Below are 16,128 nucleotides of genomic sequence, written 5' to 3'. Positions count from 1 at the left end.
CACACGTAAAGTTTTGAGTCAATCGATTTGGTGGTTTGGGAGAAGATGTTCTTTTAAGGTTTCAGGTTATATCCAATATGGCTGCCAAAGCATGTGACCTCTGATGTCAAAAATGTAATATTTCAATACAAATGGGTCATAGATCATGTGCATGCAATTTCAGATTTTTAGGATAAGGAATTCGATTAAAACATTTTTGGCTGGTATACCACTTCACCTATGATGTCATCATTATTATGCTTTTGGTCCCCATTGGGAGTACTTGACAATGTGCCAAGTTTCAAAAAATTCCCATTCAGCGGTTTCTGAGAAATAATTTTTTTATTATTTGCGTTTAATCCAAGATGGCTGCCATACCACGTGACCGATGACGTCACAAATATCATAAACACATTCTGCACGGGTGTCACTCCTACCCTGAAAGTTTTGTCTCAATCGGACATATGGTTGCTGAGAAAAACGAGGTTTAGCCCGTACGGACGGACGGAGGGACAACAAAAACAATGCCTCCAGCCACCATCGGGGGCGGAGGCAAAAACACCAACAAGGTGCACGATCTGTTCTCGCAGCCCAAAATTCTCATTCCTATGTTGTGACATATTTTGACGTTTGACCCACGTTAAATCGAAACTGTCGTCTTGAAAACCTTAGTAATTACAAGTGCAAAAAGCGAAATGTTGTTCAATCAATGCAGATAGTCGTGGTTGCAGACAATGTAATGCATTCAAGGCAGACAATATGCACACGAATAGAAGAATGTTCAAGGTAGTGCTGCGTAGCGCCACGTCAAAGGTTATTGAATAGAGCAAAATATTGTTTGAGGCAAACCCGAATGCCAAGTATTTCGGCCACATACGACAGGTGAAACAAAAGACAGGTGGCCACATAATCTAGGTTTACAAATTGGTGAAAATAAGTCAAAGGTCATAAATGAGGCCATAAATAAGTCAGCTGAGTTTGCAAAGATGCTTCTGGGATACCTGCAGGTGCATCATCACCTTGATGTAAACAGATAATCCTTTGCAAAATATAACAAAGAAGGCACCCGAACGTTCTAGTCGAATAGAATAATCAGTGAAAGGTCACTTGTTTTTTTGTTTGCTGAGGTAACCCGAGTTAACCCCCACACACCAGAGTTAAAGGTAATGTCATGGCCTTGCAAAGGTAAAGAGATATGATGCGCTGTGTGAAAACGAATGTTCCACTCAGTCACGTACAACACCATCCCATACGAGGAAGGGCGTGGAGCTAAGGTAACTTGTTAGAGTGGTTGTGAAGTTGGATTTGGTCTCACCTAACTGGCTAGAGCAGGTGACAACCAATGCGGGCATGGTCAATATTAAAAAGGGTTTTTGTTGAGAAAATGTAATATTATGGTTAAGGTAGTCATGTGTGTTATGATGTATTGGTGCCATCTTCTCTCCCCACTCCAGGAACACCTGGACAAGATATGAAGGTGGGCAAATAAAATTAATTTCATGTTTTTCTTTATACATGTGAAATGTTTTTCATAGACAGGTAAATTTAGACTAGATAAGATTGGTGAGAAACGGCCTCGTCTCCCACAGCCTCCTCTAATATAATAGAGTGTGAATGTTTCAGTGAAAAGTGCTGGCCTTGGCTGACCTTGTCAGGAGACCAGGGTCCATGAGAGGGGGCTGTGCTACATATAAAGTGGGTGGAGGCGTCTATTTCTATGACCTTAGTGGGCCTTAGCCCATTTCATTTTGCGGTAAAGATTTAGTAACATTCCTCTGTATAAAGATCAATGTTTACACCCCATCTGCATGTATGGGGGTCGTACAACACAATATCTCAAAAAGTTGTGGACGGATTTGGTTGAAATCTGGTGGACATGATTGGGTGTGCGACAAGGACGAATTCACTAGGCTTTGCTGAAGATCCAAATCCAGATCGGAGAATTTTTTTTAAGTGAATCATCACCATTGAGAGGGCCAAAACAATACATAGCAGGACATTTTCAAACATTATGAACGGTTTTTGACGAAAGTAGGTGGATGACTTGGGTGGATGACACTAACAAGCCGATTCGATTTTGGTTCCTGTCCGGATGCTGATCAAGCCGATTCGATTTTGGTTCCTGTCCGGATGCTGATCAAGCTGATTAGATTTTGATTCATATCCAGATGCTGATCAAGCTGATTAGATTTTGATTCATATCCAGATGCTGATCAAGCTGATTAGATTTCGATTCATATCCAGATGCTGATCAAGCTGATTAGATTTTGGTTCCTGTCCGGATGCTGATCAAGCTGATTAGATTTTGGTTCCTGTCCGGATGCAGATCAAGCCGACTAGATTTTGATTCATATCCAGATGCTGATCAAGCTGATTAGATTTTGGTTCCTGTCCGGATGCAGATCAAGCTGATTAGCTTTTGGTTCCTGTCCGGATGCTGATCAAGCTGATTAGATTTTGGTTCCTGTCCGGATGCTGATCAAGCCGATTAGATTTTGATTCATATCCAGATGCTGATCAAGCTGATTAGATTTTGATTCATATCCAGATGCTGATCAAGCTGATTAGATTTTGATTCATATCCAGATGCTGATCAAGCTGATTAGCTTTTGGTTCCTGTCCGGATGCAGATCAAGCTGATTAGATTTTGGTTCCTGTCCGGATGCTGATCAAGCTGATTAGATTTTGGTTCCTGTCCGGATGCAGATCAAGCTGATTCGATTTTGATTCATATCCAGATGCTGATCAAGCTGATTAGATTTTGGTTCCTGTCCGGATGCTGATCAAGCTGATTCGATTTTGGTTCCTGTCCGGATGCAGATCAAGCCGATTAGATTTTGATTCCTGTCCGGATGCAGATCAAGCTGATTAGATTTTGCTTCCTGTCCGGATGCAGATCAAGCCGATTCGATTTTGATTCCTGTCCGGATGCAGATCAAGCTGATTAGATTTTGATTCCTGTCCGGATGCAGATCAAGCCGATTAGATTTTGGTTCCTGTCCGGATGCTGATCAAGCTGATTAGATTTTGATTCATATCCAGATGCTGATCAAGCTGATTAGATTTTGGTTCCTGTCCGGATGCTGATCAAGCTGATTAGATTTTGGTTCGTGTCCGGATGCAGATCAAGCCGATTAGATTTTGGTTCCTGTCCGGATGCAGATCAAGCTGATTCGATTTTGATTCATATCCAGATGCTGATCAAGCTGATTAGATTTTGGTTCCTGTCCGGATGCAGATCAAGCCGATTAGATTTTGATTCCTGTCCGGATGCAGATCAAGCTGATTAGATTTTGCTTCCTGTCCGGATGCAGATCAAGCCGATTCGATTTTGATTCCTGTCCGGATGCAGATCAAGCTGATTAGATTTTGATTCCTGTCCGGATGCAGATCAAGCCGATTAGATTTTGGTTCCTGTCCGGATGCTGATCAAGCTGATTAGATTTTGGTTCCTGTCTGGCTGCTGATCAAGCTGATTAGATTTTGATTCATATCCAGATGCTGATCAAGCTGATTAGATTTTGGTTCCTGTCCGGATGCTGATCAAGCTGATTAGATTTTGGTTCGTGTCCGGATGCAGATCAAGCCGATTAGATTTTGATTCATATCCAGATGCTGATCAAGCTGATTAGATTTTGGTTCCTGTCCGGATGCAGATCAAGCTGATTTGATTTTGGTTCCTGTCCGGATGCAGATCAAGCTGATTAGATTTTGGTTCCTGTCCGGATGCTGATCAAGCTGATTAGATTTTGGTTCCTGTCCGGATGCAGATCAAGCTGATTTGATTTTGGTTCCTGTCCGGATGCTGATCAAGCTGATTAGATTTTGGTTCCTGTCCGGATGCAGATCAAGCTGATTTGATTTTGGTTCCTGTCCGGATGCTGATCAAGCTGATTAGATTTTGGTTCCTGTCCAGATGCAGATCAAGCCGATGAGATTTTGATTCATGTCCAGATGCAGATCAAGCCGATCAGATTTTGGTTCATGTCCAGATGCAGATCAAGCCGATCAAATTTTGGTTCCTGTCCGGATGCTGATCAAGCCGATTAGATTTTGATTCCTGTCCGGATGCAGATCAAGCCGATTAGATTTTGATTCATGTCCAGATGCAGATCAAGCTGATTATATCTTGGTTCATGTCCGGATGCTGATCAAGCTGATTAGATTTTGGTTCATGTCCAGATGCAGATCAAGCTGATTAGATTTTGGTTGATGTCCAGATGCAGATCAAGCTGATTATATCTTGGTTCATGTCCGGATGCTGATCAAGCTGATTAGATTTTGGTTCATGTCCGGATGCAGATCAAGCTGATTAGATTTTGGTTCATGTCCAGATGCAGATCAAGCCGATTCGATTTTGGTTCATGTCCGGATGCTGATTAGATTTTGGTTCATCTCCAGATGCAGATCAAGCTGATTCGATTTTGGTTCATGTCCGGATGCTGATCAAGCTGATTAGATTTTGGTTAATGTCCAGATGCAGATCAAGCTGATTATATCTTGGTTCCTGTCCAGATGCAGATCAAGCCGATTCGATTTTGGTTCATGTCCGGATGCTGATCATGCTGATTCGATTGAGGCTGCATTGGGAGGGAGAGGTGTACACTAATTGATTGATTAATTGTATAATTAAAATCAATAAAAGATTATCACAAAATATTTTCATAATCAATTGGCTAATCGCATAACTAAACCACTAGTGCTTCATCCGAAGATGTATCTTTTAGAAATTTAATTAAATGTCATTTATAAAAAATTAAATAATTAATTGATTACTCAATAAATAATTAATCGATTAATCAATAAATAATTAATAGATGAAATGATTAATCAATAAATCAAAAATATCCTTGATAGCCACATCACTTGGTCACTCGTGTCCAAATATTAGCTTCCCAGTTCAAAAGGTGCCTGAGTTATTGGCCAAATGAGAAAGAAAATAAATAAATGATTAATAATGAAAATAAATAAATAATAATCATTAAAAAATTAAATTATTAATCAATTTGGTCAGAGAACACATAAACTACCACTATTTCATCAGAATCTGTAACTTAAAAAAACAAAAAAATTTTTTGTCATTAATCGAATAATTAAATAATTAATCGATTAATTGATTAATTAATAAATCAAAAATATCCTTTGCAGCCAAATCACCTGGTCATTGGCATGTCCAAATATCAGCTTCCTAACTCAAAAGGTGCCTGAGTTAATGGTCAGAAGAGAAAGGAAATTTGATTAATTAAATAAGTACTTAATTAATCGCTAATAATTAAATAACTCCTCAATTTATTGATTCATCAAAAAAAAAAAAAAACGTTTTTGACAAAGGACTTGCTCACTATTGTGCCGAAATTTCAGCTTCCTAGCTCAAAGGATGGCTGAGATATCGTCCGGACAACCAAGAAACAAGAAAACAAGAAAGAAAACAAGAAAACAAGAAAGAAAACAAACAACCAGAGTGAAAACTGAGTACTCTCTTTCAGTGTGCGTCACTGCCGAGCCCCCTTCGGTGCCCAGCAATGACGATTTGCAATGCCTGGAGATGGCATGGGAAAGGAGCGGTGTACAACAAGAAAACAAGAAAACAAGAAAGAAACCAGAGTGAAAACTGAGTACTCTCTTTCAGCGTGCGTCACTGCCGAGCCCCCTTTGGTGCCCGGCAATGACGATTTGCAATGCCTGGAGATGGCATAGGAAAGGAGCGGTGTACAACAAACAAGTACACATACATTCAAAGTACACCGCCCCCATGCCAAATAATTAAATATGCTGCAGCGCGGCATTGCCGGGGCGCCTCTGGCGCCCGGCAATACCGCAGTGCAGCTCATTGAGGCTGCATTGGGAGGGAGAGGTGTACACTAATTGATTGATTAATTGTATAATTAAAATCAATAAAAGATTATCACAAAATATTTTCATAATCAATTGGCTAATCGCATAACTAAACCACTAGTGCTTCATCCGAAGATGTATCTTTTAGAAATTTAATTAAATAAGTCATTTATAAAAAATTAAATAATTAATTGATTACTCAATAAATAATTAATCGATTAATCAATAAATAATTAATAGATGAAATGATTAATCAATAAATCAAAAATATCCTTGATAGCCACATCACTTGGTCACTCATGTCCAAATATTAGCTTCCCAGCTCAAAAGGTGCCTGAGATATTGGCCAAATGAGAAAGAAAATAAATGAATGATTAATAATGAAAATAAATAAATAATAATCATAAAAAAATTAAATTATTAATCAATTTGGTCAGAGAACACATAAACTACCACTATTTCATCAGAATCTGTAACTTTAAAAAAAAAAAATTTTTTGTCATTAATCGAATAATTAAATAATTAATCGATTAATTGATTAATTAATAAATCAAAAATATCCTTTGCAGCCAAATCACCTGGTCATTGGCATGTCCAAATATCAGCTTCCTCACTCAAAAGGTGCCTGAGTTAATGGTCAGAAGAGAAAGGAAATTTGATTAATTAAATAAGTACTTAATTAATCGCTAATAATTAAATAACTCCTCAATTTATTGATTAATCAAAAAAAAAAATACCGTTTTTGACAAAGGACTTGCTCAGCTCACTATTGTGCCGAAATTTCAGCTTCCTCGCTCAAAGGATGGCTGAGATATCGCCCGGACAAACAAACAAGAAAGAAAACAAGAAAACAAGAAACTAGAGTGAAAACTGAGTACTCTCTTTCAGCGTGCGTCACTGCCGAGCCCCCTTTGGTGCCCGGCAATGATGATTTGCAATGCCTGGGGATGGCATAGGAAAGGAGCGGTGTACAACAAGTACACATACATTCAAAGTACACCGCCCCCATGCCAAATAATTAAATATCCTACAGCGTGGCATTGCCGGGGCGCCTCCGGCGCCCGGCAATACCGCAGTGCAGCTCATAGAGGCTGCATTGGGAGGGAGAGGTGTCCACTAATTGATTGATTAATTGTATAATTAAAATCAATAAAAGATTATCACAAAATATTTTCTTCATCAATTGGCTAATACCATAACAAAACCACTCGTGCTTCATCCGAAGATGTATCTTTTAGAAATTTAATCAAATAAGTCATTAATAAAAAATTTAATAATTAATTGATTAATCAATAAGTAATTCATCGATTAATCAATAAATAATGAATCGATTAAATGATTAATCAATTAATCAAAAATATCCTTGATAGCCACATCACTTGGTCACTGTCATGTCCAAATATTAGCTTCCCAGCTCAAAAGGTGCCTGAGATATTGGCCAAATGAGAAAGAAAATAAATCAATGATTAATAATGAAAATAAATAAATAATAATCATGAAAAAATTAAATTTATCAATCAATTCGGTCACAGAACACATAAACCACCACCATTTCATCAGAATCTGTAACTGGGGGAAAATATTTTTTTTTAAGTAATTTATAGAATAATTAAATAATTAATCGATACATTGATTAATTGATTAATCAATAAATCAAAAATATCCTTGATAGCCACATCACTTGGTCACTGTCATGTCCAAATATTAGCTTCTGAGCTCAAAAGGTGCCTGAGATATTGGCCAAATGAGAAAGAAGATAAATAAATGATTAATAATGAAAATAAATAAATAATAATCATAAAAAAATTAAATTATTAATCAATTCGGTCAGAGAACACATAAACCACCACCATTTCATCAGAATCTGTAAGTAAAAAAAAAAAAAAATTTTTTTGTCATTAATCAAATAATTAATCGATTCATTGATTAATTAATTAATTAATAAATCAAAAATAGCCTTTGCAGCCAAATCACTAGGTCATTGGCATGTCCAAATATCAGCTTCCGAACTCAAAAGGTGCCTGAGTTAATGGTCAGAAGAGAAAGGAAATTTGATTAATTAAATAAGTACTTAATTAATCGCTAATAATTAAATAACTCCTCAATTTATTGATTAATCAAAAAAAAAATACAGTTTTTGACAAAGGACTTGCTCACTATTGTGCCGAAATTTCAGCTTCCTAGCTCAAAGGATGGCTGAGATATCGCCCGGACAAACAAACAAGAAAGAAAACAAGAAAGAAAACAAGAAACCAGAGTGAAAACTGAGTACTCTCTTTCAGCGCGCGTCAATGCCGAGCCCCCTTCGGTGCCCAGCAATGACGATTTGCAATGCCTGGAGATGGCATAGGAAAGGAGCGGTGTACAAAAACAAACAAACAACCAGAGTGAAAACTGAGTACTCTCTTTCAGCGTGCGTCACTGCCGAGCCCCCTTCGGTGCCCGGCAATGACGATTTGCAATGCCTGGAGATGGCATAGGAAAGGAGCGGTGTACAACAAACAAACAAACAACCAGAGTGAAAACTGAGTACTCTCTTTCACCGTGCGTCACTGCCGAGCCCCCTTCTGTGCCCGGCAATGACGATTTGCAATGCCTGGAGATGGCATAGGAAAGGAGCGGTGTACAACAACCAGAGTGAAAACTGAGTACTCTCTTTCAGCGTGCGTCACTGCCGAGCCCCCTTCGGTGCCCAGCAATGACGATTTGCAATGCCTGGAGATGGCATAGGAAAGGAGCGGTGTACAAAAAGCAAACACTGAAGACTTCATTGTCAGGCTGATTCAATTCCTTTAAGCCAATGAGCAACCACGAAGAAAAGGCGAGACCATGTGCTTCATGGTGATCGTAAATCAAGTATTTACGTTCAAGCAAAGGCTAATATTCCCCAAGACAGAATACCTGTGCCCAAAATGTATACACAAGAGTTATGCAAAATCTCGGAAATGACTCGGACATTCAGAAAATGCTCCAATCCACAGACACCCAGAAATTGATTGCATCCTCTTGTCTATTTTTGTAGAGCAAGACTAAAAAAGAAAAGCATCACTTTTGTCAAAGAAACAAGGAAAAAGGATGTTGTAGGATGGGGACCAGGAAAGGAAAATAAAAGGAGGAAATGTAATTGGGAGGAAAAAACCAGCATGAAAAGCTGCTAGGCTAGCAAACCGTGCAAGCCCCACTTTGTCGTATGTGCCACAGGCTGTCGGAGGATGGGTGCGAGAGGGAGAGGAAAATTACCGACCGGGACGCCGACGACTGACACGAGGGCACAGCGCCTGCAGCCTGCTTGTGGCGGGAAAGGCCGATCGCTTGAGTCGTGGTCGGCCGAGCGTGCGACCGTGGGCTGGTGCCCAATCCCTCCTCGTCGCTGCCACCAAAACTGGTAATGTAGGTGATTCGTCCGATGTGTGTCGGGGAGGGGGAGCGAGATGACGAGGTCGACCCAGAGTGAGACCTGGACGAGTGAAGCACGAAATGAATTAGTTAACACAGGTTAACATGACAGACTGTATTTAATAGGCCTGCCTCCATGCACTGCTCCACCCGATGAATTAAAAAATCAAATGGTAATGATGCAGAAAATGTTGGAAAGAAAACCTGAAACCCGCAAAGCAATGAAGTCCATATGCCCTTACCTCTTGTATGGGTCATAGGTTGGACTGTCCCTCCGTGCATAACTGATAAAGAAAGGACAAATGCTGCAATTAAATTGACGATAGAAAAATGAAATTACGGGGATGGGGAATGTTGGGTGACACGGCCCTTTCACAACTTTATTCATTCAAAGATCAACTCAAGTTGCCCTGAGAGTTTAGTATGAAAAGGCACCACAAGTTTGCACCGTATGGATCACGTATAGATCACACCAGGCAGATTACCTCTACGAAGGTCATCAATAAGCCACCTGGAATAAATTCCCCTCCGCCCTGAGACGAGTGTGATTGCGAGATGTGAAGAATGTAAATTCCTTAATACTCTCAGCTACATCGAAACCGACAACCTCGATGATGCAAGTCTGTCATCCTCACCACCAATACGCAAGCCCCGATTGTACCCTCGCTGATGCAAGTCTGTCATCCTCACCACCAATACGCATGCCCCTGTTTTGTACCCTCGATGATGCAAGTCTGTCATCCTCACCACCAATACGCATGCCCCAATTGTACCCTCGCTGATGCAAGTCTGTCATCCTCACCACCAATACGCAAGCCCCTATTGTACCCTCGGTGATGCAAGTCTGTCATCCTCACCACCAATACGCATGCCCCGATTGTACACTCGATGATGCAAGTCTGTCATCCTCACCACCAATAAGCAAGCCCCTATTGTACCCTCGGTGATGCAAATCTGTCATCCTCACCACCAATACGCATGCCCCGATTGTACCCTCGATGATGCAAGTGTCATCCTCACCACCAATACGCAAGCCCCTATTGTACCCTCGATGATGCAAGTCTGTCATCCTCACCACCAATATGCAAGCCCCTATTGTACCCTCGGTGATGCAAGTCTGTCATCCTCACCACCAATACGCAAGCCCCTATTGTACCCTCGATGATGCAAGTCTGTCATCCTCACCACCAATATGCAAGCCCCTATTGTACCCTCGGTGATGCAAGTCTATCATCCTCACCACCAATACGCATGCCCCTATTGTACACTCGATGATGCAAGTCTGTCATCCTCACCACCAATACGCATGCCCCTGTTGTACCCTCGGTGATGCAAGTCTGTCATCCTCACCACCAATACGCATGCCCCGATTGTACCCTCGCTGATGCAAGTCTGTCATCCTCACCACCAATACGCATGCCCCTGTTGTACCCTCGGTGATGCAAGTCTGTCATCCTCACCACCAATACGCATGCCCCTGTTGTACCCTCGATGATGCAAGTCTGTCATCCTCACCACCAATACGCATGCCCCGATTGTACCCTCGCTGATGCAAGTCTGTCATCCTCACCACCAATACGCATGCCCCTATTGTACCCTCGGTGATGCAAGTCTGTCATCCTCACCACCAATACGCATGCCCTGATTGTACCCTCGGCGATGCAAGTCTGTCATCCTCACCACCAATACGCATGCCCCGATTGTACCCTCGGTGATGCAAGTCTGTCATCCTCACCACCAATACGCATGCCCCGATTGTACCCTCGGTGATGCAAGTCTGTCATCCTCACCACCAATACGCATGCCCCGAATGTACCCTCGATGATGCAAGTCTGTCGTCCTCACCACCAATACGCAAGCCCCTATTGTACCCTCGGTGATGCAAGTCTGTCTGTCGTCCTCACCACCAATACGCAAGCCCCTATTGTACCCTCGGTGATGCAAGTCTGTCTGTCATCCTCACCACCAATACGCATGCCCCGATTGTACCCTCAATGATGCATGTCTGTCTGTCATCCTCACCACCAATACGCAAGCCCCTATTGTACCCTCGATGATGCATGTCTGTCTGTCATCCTCACCACAAATACGCATGCCCCTATTGTACCCTCGATGATGCAAGTCTGTCGTCCTCACCACCAATACGCAGGCCCCGATTGTACCCTCGGTGATGCAAGTCTGTCGTCCTCACCACCAATACGCAAGCCCCTATTGTACCCTCGTTGATGCAAGTCCCGATTGTACCTCACCACCAATACGCAGGCCTCTATTGTACGCTCGATGATGCAAGTCTGTCTACCTCACCACCAATACGCAAGTCCTATTGTACCCTCGATGATGCAAGTCTGTCGTCCTCACCACCAATACGCATGCCCCTATTGTACCCTCGATGATGCAAGTCTGTCATCCTCATCACCAATACGCAAGCCCCTATTGTACCCTCGATGATGGCAAGTCCCGATTGTACCTCACCACCAATACGCAGGCCTCTATTGTACGCTCGATGATGCAAGTCTGTCTACCTCACCACCAATACGCAAGTCCTATTGTACCCTCGATGATGCAAGTCTGTCGTCCTCACCACCAATACGCATGCCCCTATTGTACCCTCGATGATGCAAGTCTGTCATCCTCATCACCAATACGCAAGCCCCTATTGTACCCTCGATGATGGCAAGTCTGTCGTCCTCACCACCAATACGCAAGCCTCTATTGTACCCTCGATGATGCAAGTCTGTCATCCTCATCACCAATACGCATGCACCTATTGTACCCTCGGTGATGCAAGTCTGTCATCCTCACCACCAATACGCATGCCCCGAATGTACCCTCGATGATGCAAGTCTGTCGTCCTCACCACCAATACGCAAGCCCCTATTGTACCCTCGGTGATGCAAGTCTGTCTGTCGTCCTCGCCACCAATACGCATGCCGCGAATGTACCCTCGATGATGCAAGTCTGTCATCCTCACCACCAACACGCATGCCGCGAATGTACCCTCGATGATGCAAGTCTGTTGTCCTCACCACCAATACGCATGCTGCTATTGTACCCTCAGCGATGCAAGTCTGTCATCCACACCACCAATACGCATGCCCCTATTGTACCCTCGATGATGCAAGTCTGTCATCCTCACCACCAATACGCGTGCCACGATTGTACCATCCTCATGATTCATACATCTCGTTTCACACAGCAAATATTTCACATTTTCATGTTGACTTTCTTGTTGTACCTTGGAGGGCTGTTGATTCTCTTTTGCTTCATTCTCTTTTCTCGAAACTCCCTCCTCTGCCGTCTTGATTTTCTTCCCTTCCACATCAGAAGAACAAATATGAATGAATAAATGCAGCAACGTTGCATGGTCATTGGTGAGCCAGTGAGAAGCAAGTTGGGCTGTGCAACATGATTCGAATAGGATGAAATGGAATTTTAAAGATCAACTTCCCATTTCGAATGCACTTCAATTCCCACTGAAGAAACACCAGTATCAATCTCAAACATTTTATTGAAAAAAGCCATCAACACCAAAGGTGTACTGATATTGAAATATTACTTTTGTGCACTTCACTTTGCTCAGTATGGCCCTAGGTATGGGATAGGCTGCTTTGCTTCTCTGGCAGCTCATTTGTGCACGCAATGTTAAGGAAAGGACTCTCAGGAAGGAGGAATAAACATACAGTTTTGTGATAGCAACTAAAGATCATGTCATACAGTATTTTAGGCTCACTCAAAGAAACTAGAATAACACTAGGTAAAGCGCACACCTCTGCCAGGACAAACAGTAAACATTTTGTATTCCACCGATAGACCACATCTGGATCTGGACCTCAACCAAAATCGAATCGTTTGTTCTTATCCAAAACCAACTCGTCCACCTAGTTTTGTCACAATCTGTCCACAATCTTTTGAAATATCGTGCTATACGTTTTTGGCCCCATCTCTCAATGGTGAAGAATCACTTTAAATAAACTTTTAAAAGAAATTCTCGAATCTGGATCTTCACCAAAATCGAATCAATTTGTCCTCGTCATACACGCAACCTATCTAACAAGTGGTACGTGCTCCTCCCCAAACCCCGGGCACGGTGTACCTCCGAGCCCCGAAAGGAGTCACGGCAGAAAGATGTGTTATTCTGTGTGTCAAAGACCAATGGTGAAACCACACCAACTGTTACCAAAAAACAAGTATTGTATTAAGGTCACACAAGAATAACAGCACAAGAACAATATTAATCAATTATACAACCAATGTTAAATCATTCCTATGATGGTACCATCAGTTTCTTACAATATAACTCACTGTGCTCCAAGTGAGCGAAAAGAACATTCCCACAGTCTCTGTCCCGGCACCAAGCCAAAGTCGATCCATGCTCCGGTGATCGTAAGAACGATGTCGTATCGAGACCAGAATCCAATTCGGCTGACAGTCGCGCTGCCAAAGATGCGCAAAGGTGCCCTCACAAAAGGCGACTGGGAAATCACACCTTCGGGTATGAACGTTCAACGGCTCCCAAACGGAGAACCGCAAATTCCCACTCGAAATCCACGTTACACACGCAAACCAGGTTAACGACGGTGCGGTGAAATGGCTGGAGCGAGGTGAAAAGGCTGGAGCGATGCGAAATTGGCGGGAGCGAGGCAAAATGGCCGACGGGCCCGTACTGAAGGCGTACCTGCACTCCAACGATTCTCTTTGGAATCAACCACAAAACCTGTCACGCAGGTTTATCTGTCACAGCGATAACCACTCTGTCACAGGAATCCCTTTCCCAGGAAACCCAAAGTTCGCTCGTGACCACCGTTCGCCAACGTCTCCTCGAGACCACAAAGCAGCTCGGCTTTCTTTTCCGACCTCTCTTGCTCCGCTTTTCTTCCTCTTCTTCTTCTTCCGGTTCCTCCCGATCCGGTTTCCGGTTTCTTTTAAAACACTAATTTTTTACCTTTTGAAAACAGTTATCGCCATTTAACTTAAACGATAACAATAATAGTACATGGAACCAAAAATGCTTAAAGTGGATGAAAACCACAACAACGGAAGTGACGAATCCGTAACACAAGTCATACACGCAACCTATCCAACAAGTCATACACGCAACCTATCCAACAAGTCATACACGCAACCTATCCAACAAGTCATACACGCAACCTATCCAACAAGTCATACACGCAACCTATCCAACAAGTCCTACATGCAACCTATCCAACGAGTCATACACGCAACCTATCCAACAAGTCATACACGCAACCTATCCAACAAGTCGTACACGCAACCTATTCAACAAGTCGTACATGAAACCTATCCAACAAGTCATACATGCAACCTATCAAACAAGTCATACACGCAACCGATTCAACAAGTCATACACGCAACCTATCCAACAAGTCATACACACAACCTATTCAACAAGTCATACACGCAACATATTCAACAAGTCATACACGCAACCTATCCAACAAGTCATACACACAACCTATCCAACAAGTCATACACGCAACTTATCCAACAAGTCATACACACAACTTATCCAACAAGTCATACACGCAACCTATTCAACAAGTCATACACGCAACCGATCCAACAAGTCATACACGCAACCTATCCAACAAGTCATACATGCAACCTATCCAACAAGTCATACACGCAACCTATCGTCCAAATCTGTCCATACATTTTTTAAGATATCGTGCTATACTGTCCAACTCCACTATTCGCGGTTCCGCTATTCGCGGATTCCGTGTATCCGCTATTCGTGGAATCCGCTTAATCAGGTTGATAAAATGCGACACGTTTCTCTATTCGTGGAAAAAATTGAGCAAATTTGTGGGTTTTCTATTCGCGGCCATGTTCCGCGAAATCGGGGGGGTTTTACCTATTCGTGGAATCCGCGTAATCAGGTTGATAAAATGCGACACGTTTCTCTATTGGTGGAAAAATTGAGCAAATTCGTGGGTTTTCTATTCGCGGCCGTGTTCCGTGAAATCGGGGGGGTTTTTCCCTATTCGTGGAATTCGCGTAATCAGTTTGATAAAATGCGACACGTTTCTCTATTCGTGGAAAAATTGAGAAAATTCGTGGGTTTTCTATTCGCGGCCGTGTTCCGCAAAATCGGGGGGGGGGGGGGGGGTTTCCCCTATTCGTGGAATCTGCGTAATCAGGTTGATAAAATGCGACATGTTTCTCTATTCGTGGAAAAATTTAGCAAATTCGTGGGTTTTCTATTCGCGGCCGTGTTCCGCGAAATCGGGGGTTTTTCCCTATTCGTGGAATCCGCGTAATCAGGTTGATAAAATGCGACACGGTTCTCTATTCGTGGAAAAATTGAGCAAATTCGTGGGTTTTCTATTCGCGGCCGTGTTCTGCGAAGTTGGGGGGTTTTTCCCTATTCGTGGCCGTTCCGCGAATTCGCCGTTTTTCAGGGGCGCAAAAATGTTTTCACGAGCCGCTAGCTTAACACATTTATAAAACCCATCTTTTAACAGCTATGCAAAAAGCAGCTGGACTACGCAAAAAAAACATCTTCTAAGAGCTGCGAGCATGACCTGCTGCTGTGTTTGCTGCCGTGTGTTTCGCGTTTTCACGGCTTTCACGGGATATCCCGTCATTCACACTGTGAATAGCTTCATGTGATATTTCACCGTTCACAGGTAAACAATGTTTCACGGGATATCGTCATTCACACTGTGAATAGCTTCATGTGATATTCCACCATTCACAGGTAAACAATGTTTCACGGGATATCCGTCATTCACACTGTGAATAGCTTCACGTGATATCCTGCAGTTCACAGGTAAACATTGCTTCGCGGGATCCCACCAGCTGCAAAACACGTCATCCCCGCGAGTACAGAATGAAAACACTCCACAGTATCTATTAGTGCAATTACCTGTCTCCCTTTTACCCATTGAAACAATGGCA

General features: G+C 42.5%; 1 protein-coding gene across 4 annotated transcripts in view; it reads right to left on the bottom strand.

Moving 5' to 3' along the window:
• CLASRP (CLK4 associating serine/arginine rich protein) overlaps positions 1-16,128 on the bottom strand; it is a 172,883-nt gene that overhangs the window by 80,796 nt on the left and 75,959 nt on the right. For all 4 annotated transcript variants that reach the window (XR_013624878.1, XM_078786329.1, XM_078786330.1 and 1 more), the window contains exons 10-12: positions 12,446-12,522; positions 9,453-9,494; positions 9,059-9,271 (exon numbers count right to left, since the gene is read on the bottom strand). Coding sequence is in view for 3 of the 4 variants with exons in the window: in XM_078786329.1 (XP_078642455.1) it covers positions 9,059-9,271; positions 9,453-9,494; positions 12,446-12,522 (332 nt within the window). In the remaining variant the exon portion in view is untranslated. The remainder of the gene's footprint in view (positions 1-9,058; positions 9,272-9,452; positions 9,495-12,445; positions 12,523-16,128) is intronic.

Source organism: Myxine glutinosa, chromosome 11, assembly GCF_964187855.1.
Source record: "Myxine glutinosa chromosome 11, kmMyxGlut1.1, whole genome shotgun sequence".
NCBI classification, from domain to species: Eukaryota; Metazoa; Chordata; class Myxini; order Myxiniformes; family Myxinidae; genus Myxine; species Myxine glutinosa.
This window is presented reverse-complemented; position numbering and strand designations above follow the sequence as displayed.